General features: G+C 35.0%; 1 protein-coding gene and 1 long non-coding RNA gene across 2 annotated transcripts; both read right to left on the bottom strand.

Moving 5' to 3' along the window:
• Nucleotides 1–1,992: 1,992 nt before the first annotated feature.
• Nucleotides 1,993–7,054, bottom strand: LOC139124814 (uncharacterized). The gene is made up of 4 exons (XM_070690920.1): nt 6,795–7,054; nt 5,344–5,579; nt 4,495–4,839; nt 1,993–2,388 (listed from the first exon to the last, which is right to left on the bottom strand). The coding sequence occupies exons 1-4, from the start codon at nt 7,028–7,030 to the stop codon at nt 2,102–2,104; spliced, it is 1,104 nt and encodes a 367-aa protein (XP_070547021.1). The 5' UTR covers nt 7,031–7,054; the 3' UTR covers nt 1,993–2,101.
• On the bottom strand, nt 3,299–3,799 carry LOC139124655 (uncharacterized). The gene is made up of 2 exons (XR_011550003.1): nt 3,497–3,799; nt 3,299–3,382 (listed from the first exon to the last, which is right to left on the bottom strand). It is a non-coding gene; the product is annotated as an uncharacterized lncRNA (long non-coding RNA).
• Nucleotides 7,055–9,306: the final 2,252 nt, after the last annotated feature.

Here is a 9,306-nt window from a genome sequence, read left to right as displayed (position 1 = left end):
TAGTTCTGTATTTCGTGACGCATACTACAAAGACAGATATACTGAAACACGACAGTAATGGGATTAAGTATCGACAGGAGTCAGGCAAAGTCAATAATTAACATAAGGAAGTAGTTGATATGCTACTACCCCTCTAAACTACACGTTAAAATTCGGACTACACCATGTCGTACACAGCGAACAAGTCTGTCTTCCCTGCTAAAAATCCAACAGTGAACGTGTGTGTGCCATGAAATAGTTCATTGGACGTAAACGCTCACTCGCGTAACGGTAAAAGACGTCGCGTATGCATGGCATAGGGCTTCCAACGAATTATGTTAATAAGGTTACGAGGGAATTCCATTTTAGAAACCTGACGTCATTGTCGACCTATATTCTGAAAGCGGATAAATTTATAGGTTTAGAGGCGACCTAGAATTTGTATTATGTGCCCACTCATGAAATCAATATATTTGTAAATTTGTTAGTAATGACGTATTCAGCAAAAAATTAGCGATCTTGCGTACACGGTGCCTCGTAATGCATGCAAACGAGCGCAGGACTGGTGGCGCACTTTGCATTTCATTTTTGAAACCGTGCTATACGAAGTTTCAAGGTAAATATCTCTTAATTAATGCAAGTTAATTGGCATCGTCCACAGTAATTTAGTGACATTTCAGCTGCTTATGTCACATGATTAGTAAGGAAAAGGAAATAGTAATTTCACTTCTGTGTGAAATATCGACCAGTGTCATGCGACATTGATGAGCAAAATGAGTTGTTGTTTTATAGACAATTAAGAGTTTATTCACATATCCAAAGTGCTCGCAAAAATGTGGAATGCTGTCCATGGCGAACCAGTTTGTATGCATTGCAACATCGCGCATTGTAATTACGCACAGTCATTAAACAACTCGTTAAACTTTCATCCCATGAAATCAAAATGCTAGTCTTGACAAAGACATTCGAGATATACTATGCCAGAAGAAAAATCAATTAAGTAGCAACGATTTTTATTAAAATGGGATTCTTTTGAATTTTGAACATTTTGTAAGAAATTTTTCTTCTCAAAAAATGTTATGTATAGGTTTGAAACATATCATTGCTGTATAACTTTCATTCAATGCATCAATTTGGACGAAATGAATTACGTTCCTCTCACATTTCTTTCCAAATCTCGCGAATAAAAATTATCATTTTTTTATCTCACAACATGTAAAACTTATTTTATACAAACCTATTTGGAATTTGGTAGCCAAGGTCAGATTTTCCTGGTGATCGAACGCGTTCCCTTGAGGCTGCGCAGAAGTGAGTTAGTTTTTTCTCGGATTCACCGGGTGACACTCCACTTTATCGGGTACACCCCATGATCGTGTTCTCCCCAATGACATTTTTCACAGGAAAACAGAACACAAATCATTGCATTCATCCCATTCAAACACTCACAAATTACAGACTTGCACCAAGTCTGGTTGAGAGCCTGCATTTATCAGAAAACGCCTTTTAATAACGTATAATTAGAAGTTGAAGGTGACGCTCAGGTATTACGTTGAATTGCCTTCTTCCAGTGGAGTTATGGTTGATCATTTGGTGAAATTTCACTTCACTGGGCATTGTATTCCTTGCACATAGTAGTGTCATTATTATATTTGTCAACTTTTATCTGGTTTTCGAGGTCTTTTTTGTTTGAGATCGAAGAATATGCTCGAAATAGCAAGATCGATACATGAGTAAATGGCAATACTTTCTCAGATTTATGATTTAATGTTTTGCTAGTTCTCGCATATATTTTGTGAAAGAAAAAGCATGCCGAAGTGAATTAGAATTTTCTCCCTTCAAGTCGTCTTGATACTGGCAACGGCAGCAATAGTATATATGTGTGTCATTACACTATGATTTGGGCATTAGACAGTCCCGGATAGCTTGCCACCATTCTGTAATCATTCGTAAGCAATAATTAAAAACAGTTAATAGATTTTTCAGTGTTTCACTGAACAATAAATTTCACTGATGTAGTCAATCGGGTTGCACAAAAGCACTGTCGTAAAGTTGGTTGGCCATTGAAAAGTGGGGCAAGGCTTTTATCATAGGTCAATGACATTAACACTATTCTCTATCCGTATTACTGCTTTGATAAGTGAGATAGTTGCTCCATTACACCGTCAATATCATTAAGATACACTTCTAGTAATTTCTCCGTGTCATTTAAACATTTAGTCATATTTTCACAGTTTCTCGTGTCTTTGCTTTGGTGTGATTGTTTCAGAACTGCCGCTAGTAGCTCTTGAAGACTGTAAAATAATTGTTTTACTTGAAAGCTTTCTGCAATGGCTGTGGTTTTCCACGACTCTAAGTCTGTATTTGATTTTTCTTCTGTTAGCGGATACAAGTGCACAAAGCCTTCGTCGTCTGTTGAGAAATACAAATTAAAAAAATAATTAATCTACCACATACTTTGCAGAAGATTTTACTGCTACACACCGATATGCTACCTGAGATCAGCTTTGCCCGGGGTTGGAAGATGACATACACAGAGCCTGTTACAGAGCTATGTAATATCTCTCTCTCTCTCTCTCTCTCTCTCTCTCTCTCTCTCTCTCTCTCTCTCTCTCTCTCTCTCTCTCCAAAGTGTACAGATACCATAGTGGGAAAAAAGTTGTAAATTACAGTGCCTGAACAGTGATGCTACATGCAAATAGTTATAACATATTATTTCAAGTGCAAAGTAATTCTATCCGTTGACTTACATTTCATGCATCTAGCAATCTTCACACTGAAGTCTGAAGATTGCTAGATGCATAAAACATTAGAAACAGACAGAATTACTTTGCACTCAGAGTAATGCGTGATATATATATATATATATATATATATATATATATATATATATATATATATATATATATATATATATATATATATATATATATATATATATATATATATATATATATATATATATATATATATATATATACCTCTCTTTGGTGTTGTCTGTCGCATTATGTCTGTCGGGGGAATCGCAAGCGTATGTAGCGCCGAAGGCGCAAGTTGGACATTCCGAAAGCATACAAAGGGTATATATATATATATATATATATATATATATATATTATATATATATATATATATATATATATATATATATATATATATATATATATATAAATATATATATATATAAATATATATAAATATATATATATATATATATATATAATATATATATATATATATATATATATATATATATATATATATATATATATATATATATATATATATATATATAGAACAAAGCAGGTCAAGACGCACCAACTCAGGACACCAAGCTCTTCATTTATAAAATTTATTACACCGACGTTTCGTGGGAGTAATCCCACTTTATCAAGGTTAAAACAATCTGAAATAAAATAACAACGACAAACTTAAAGTAAAATACACATGCTAAAAAAGATTGAATCATACAGAGACTGGAAACGTGTAAAAGTTAAAATAAAAATTGGCGCCAACTTACAAAAAAGCCGAGCAGAAAACTGCTCCGCTTTCCTTCAAACCCAGGAGTGGAATGGTCAAAGTGTGGGTATTGTTTCAAAACAACGTCAAGGCTTATTTATACTTGAAAGACATTTGCATATTAAAGTGTAGGAAAGGTGGCAGTGCAAACCACACAGAAATGACGTACTAAAAATATCCGACTCTAAAAATACAGCTCAAACAGGTGAAATTATGAACCGTGGACAATAGCGTACATCCAAGGACACTTATGTAACAACTGAAATTCTACAATACATCAAACTAGAACAGTTACAAAGAAAACTAAAAAGAATACTGCTGAAAGAGTGATGCCTACTAAAAATCGTCAAAATGAAATGAAGAAAGAGCTCTAAAATCTGCTTACACATCTAGAATTTTGTGGTGTCTCTCTGTTCAAACCCTGAGGATACATTGTGTTGAGTTGAAATATCCACTTGGACTCTGTGAAATCTCTGGAGAATTTGTCATCTTTGTGTACCTTTTCAAGAATTACAACTTTCATATTTTTGACGGAGTGGTTAGATGAATTAAAATGTTGGCTCACGAACATTGCAGGATTATTAGGGTCAGACTTATTAGATTTAATCATACTCCTGTGTCCAGCCATTCTATATCTGATTTTATTCTTGGTTTGTCAACATATTGACACATGCATTTATCACAGTAGATACAGTATATACATTCTCAGTGTTACAATTATAATTCCCTTTTATTTGAAATATAAACCAGATAAATGTTGAAAAATATAATTATGAAACTACTAAACTACTAATATATATATATATATATATATATATATATATATATATATATATATATATATTATATATATATATATATATATATATATATATATATATATATACTTTGCTGCCAGGATATTTAACTCCCTACTAGAATTACTTTTGAGTAGTTTCTCTTGAATCGGAACTTGAAATTAGATGAGAGTCTGTATAATCAAATGCGTGTGATACATACCATCAGCCTTGGTGTCCTCCTCCACGCACTTGTTCGTCTCCACTTTTCTCTTCTTGCGGATACTCTGATTTTCCCCCTCACTTGGCGGGAAAAACCGCGCATAAACTGACGAAGTTGCATTACTGACCGTTCTCTTAGCCTTGTCAAAGTAGCCTGCGAGCAGATGCGATTCCTTAGATCGTTGCTCTGTGACGGCATTGGTTCGGAATTCCTCCCATCGTGAATAGAGTCGGTTGATGATTTGCTGTAGGTGGTCAGCAATCTTGTTGACTTCAGCGACGTGTTTTTCCGCGGTCCTATCGATGTCAACTTGAAGTTGAGAATCGCAGTATTCAGTTACGGTCCCTGGAAAGTTAAGAATAAACGCAATTGAAATCCCTCTACATGAAACGCTAGGCAAAAAAAAAGCCCACACAGACTGCTTAAATACACTACATGCAACTTACACACAGCAAATCAACAAGCAACCATCAACCAGCCTGCGGTCACATAGAGACATGTTAATGCAACAAACACCAAGCATTCGAATTCTCTCAACGTTTGCTATAATAAGTAAATTAAATCGTTTTGATCCGAACGTATAATATAATAAAATGAATTGTAACGATAGAGTTATCTATAGTGAAAGAAGTTATTTCCGTGTCTGTGTTGTTTCATAACCAAATATTACTATGATGTTCTCTTGTACTCTATGATGCGTAATCCTGCTGTGCACAATTTGAACATATATTTCGGGCTTTTTTGGAAATGCATAACATTGCGCTCCTATAAATTTACATACGGCTCAATTAATTGTGCACATAACGTCTGAGAGAATTCAAAGGATAACCTTTGACCCAGTTTACTTACGAATGCTTTCGATTGTCTTGGTTAACCTTTGAATTGACGCATGTCGCATATGTGGTCTAAGCTCATTGATATCAACATTCAGAATGTCGAGAAGAGACGAAAGCTCTCGTTCCTTGAACAGATTCAAATGTTTATCCAGCTTTGCTTCATGAACAAAATCATCGATGGTTTGAAATTCATAGTTGACACGAATCTTGATGGCTTTAAAAATGTCAAGAGCCCGCAGTCTATTCGCTCTGAAAAGCAAAGAAATAAACAAACAAATAATAAATAAATAAATAAATAAATAAATAATAAAAATAAATGAATAAAACAAAAAAAAATGAAATTATGATATTGAAACTGTTTATTGTAAAGCAAGACAAGGGAAGCTTTGTATAAGTAATGCGAGGAAGAAAAGATTGACAGGAGCGTACCACAAATGAAAATTGTGCATTTTTTCACTTTAAGTGAAATATTAATTAAGATTTTGCGACTTTGTTGTGCTTTCACTACTGTAACTTCAGATAATTTTGTCTATGTCATATCTGATGTAGTGATACAAATTTATTCTAGATTTGCAGTCAAATGTAAATGGATAATATTGGTTACAAAAGGAAGGATAACTGCTAGTTTGTAATTGTTAAACTGATTTTCTTATTCTTGTTGTGAAATCTCATCGCTAATATTTGAGTTCGGAAGTTAGCAGTCGATGTATTATCCTTACTAGTTTTGCAATATGTATAGAAACACTCAGCGCCTTTTGTTAAGAAAGAATCGATCATCACAACTAGACGAAGGCCTTTCGAAGGTAATATTTGACGTGTGGTTTTTGCAAATATAGCCTGAATTTTGTGGCAACTGATGCCACAGGCAGTGTGTCTGTCAGTATGTTGCGTGGAAGAAAGGAGGTATGAATTCACGGAAAGTTAAATTTTCGCTAAATCGCCTCGGGTTCGAGGAAGGTGAATATTTGCGGATTAAACGTGGTTTTCGAAAGATATTGTACATGTGTATGATCAAGAACGCTGGTGTAAAGATTCTGTATACTGTTTTTCACAGTATCAGAGAGCCTTCATGTCCCATTAATTGTTACAAAGAAGTTTCAATAGACGACAAAATCTTCGTCAGATGCAAAAGCCTGCAATGTATTATTGTTCAGATACTAGTAGTGACGTAGGCTGTCCACTGCTCTTTATATATTAACTGCCACCATTTTGAGTTCAAAGGTCAAACTTAAAGTTCAAATGTCATACTAAAATTTATGAGCCACTCCCCAGGGTAACAGACTTGAAGCTAACCTATATCAGCATGATATCGAAACATTGGTACGATCCCATGGTGAATATTCTCCCATACAATTAATTTTGTGTGATATGTGCCGTTTTATACTTAGACAATAGCGTCTATGATTTTGTAAGTTTTGCATTCTGCATACTAACGGTCAGTGTAAAATTATTTGACACACTTACTGTAAACCAGTGAAGCAGGCGATCACCTCAATCAAGTTCTGTTGTTCGTCGAAAATAGCTTTTCTTACGTCACGTCGCGTGCTCCAGTCATATTTACTGAACTCACTGATGTCAAACGTCTGGACTAGAGAGTCGTGAACTGCCGACCATCTTTTTTGTTTGTCGTCTGTTGCACTCCTGACAGCCTCCAAATGCTTGTACACGGTATCAGATCTAGACGCTTCCTCGGTCGCCATGTTTGCATGGACAAACACGATAGGTACAAGTGGTACCTCAGCCAGTTGGCTATTTTTAATACCGGGTATTTCAAATGACTCTACACCACTTCGGAGAACCACACAGGGGGTATCGCATACATAAGGGTGTCGCATACGTGCATCAGCCTAACAAGGCAAAGCTTGTTCAATCGCTACAGCCTCGACGGCCCGCCCCCGGACAACCTCAGACATATATTAGTCCAGTGTTCAATAGAGTATCTACCTCTACGTGAGAATCACTGAGAAATAAGGTTGTCGCGTGCACGTTCCCTAAAACCGAAACGAAAAATACACCAAGATGGCGTCGAACGAAACAAGTTTGACATCATGCATGACCAAGATCAACGATTTTGTGAGTTGCTTCGATCCAAACCAGTTAACCGATGGATTAAATAATATCGGTGGATGTCTCTCATCTATCAAATCGTTCATGGATAGCCTGGCAACGTTCCCCGAGGGTGATTATTCACTGAAGAGCAACTTTAGAGATGTTAAATTCCAAACCGGCAGGTGTTGACGAGTATCTTCGATGAAATGGTGGAACTCAGGTAAAATTTAACAGTCCCGATATACCTGAAACATTTTGTAATATTTTTGGACAATACTCTGTGAAGTTCAGAGTATCAACAATAAGAAAATTAAGATTTATGATTGCCTACCGCTTGTTTCGAAAAATAGTAGGCTGAACCTTTGACCTTTGACCAAAACATTAATTGTTAGCTCACATTTGGTATATTTATACCAATGAGAGCTTATATTGTAAGTCAGAGGCGTCTGTCTGTCTGTCTGTCTGTCTGTCTGTCTGTCTGTATGTATGTATGTATGTATGTATGTATGTATGTCTGTATGTATGTATGTATGTATGTATGTATGTATGTATGTATGTACGTACGTACGTACGTATGTACGTATGTATGTATGTATGTATGTATGTATGTATGTATGTATGTATGTATGTATGTATGTATGTATGTATGTATGTATGTATGTATGTATGTATGTATGTATGTATGTATGTATGTATGTATGTATGTATGTATGTGCGGATGTATATCCGCTCGCATCAAAAACTCCCAAACCGCAGCACCTACCGTCTTAGTATTTGGTGTACAGGTGCACCCGGGGGAGAAGATGTGAATTCATTGAAATGAATACATGTCAGTGTCAAAATATGCAAATGAGGAAAAAAGGGAAAATACTGCAAATTGCTAATCAAAAAATCTGTAAAAACAGGCCAGATTTGGTTGAAATTTGGCATGCAGGCTCTTAAAGTGACTTGGATTTGTTCAAATTGTGGTGAAAATTTTAAAGTTCTATTTTGGGGGCAATTTTTCCTGTTTTTGTCCAAAAAGTCCTCTTCTCTGAAACAGCTTGTCCAATTGCTTGAAAAATTAGCATGCATAATCCTAGGGTTGACCTCTGCTATATTTGTTCGAATTATGGTGCAATTTTCATATTTGTATTTTTGGGGCAATTTTACCAATTTTTGGTCAAAAATCATTTTCTCTCAAAGTTTTTAATTGGATTACTTGTAATTTATTATGCGTGATCCCAGGGTTGACCTCCATCAGATATGCCAAAATAGTAGAGACATTTTCATATTGTATTTTTGGGCAATTTTTCGTATTTTAGGTCAAAAGTCATTTTTCTGAATTACCTATTCTGATTGCTTTAAAACTTAGTATGTATATATTTAGGGGCAAATTTAGTTGTGTGTCTTCAAATCGAGTTGAATTTTTCATGTATGTATTTTTTGGCATTTTTCCCATTTTGGTCAAAAATCATTTCTCCCAAGTTCTTGTTTGATTGCTTTGAAATTCATTATGCTTGATCCTAGATTTGACCTCTATCAGATGTGCTAAATTGTTAAGACATTTTAAAATTAGTATTTTTTGGCAATTTTTCCATTTTTGGTCAAAAATCATTTTTCACCGAAATGGCTTTCCGATTCCTTTGAAACTTGGTATGCATGTTCCCAGGGGGTTTACTTTGTTGAGAATGTTCAAATTAGGACATTCTAGTTTGAATGAAGTTATCATTTTGACAAAAAAGTACGTTAACTAAAAATAAGGAGCAAAATTGTAAACTTTGTGAAAATGCCAGTAAATGTGCGTCAGAATTTTACACGTTTGTATTATTTTTACATAAACGCTACCAAAGACGTCCAGGACAATAATAAGTTGGGGTTTGTAAAAATATTACTGCTTGTTGAATTACCTAATATTGTTTACATTAATACCATGTAGAGCAATATC

This window comes from Ptychodera flava (assembly GCF_041260155.1).
Source record: "Ptychodera flava strain L36383 chromosome 23 unlocalized genomic scaffold, AS_Pfla_20210202 Scaffold_24__1_contigs__length_23054250_pilon, whole genome shotgun sequence".
NCBI classification, from domain to species: domain Eukaryota; kingdom Metazoa; phylum Hemichordata; class Enteropneusta; family Ptychoderidae; genus Ptychodera; species Ptychodera flava.
This window is presented reverse-complemented; position numbering and strand designations above follow the sequence as displayed.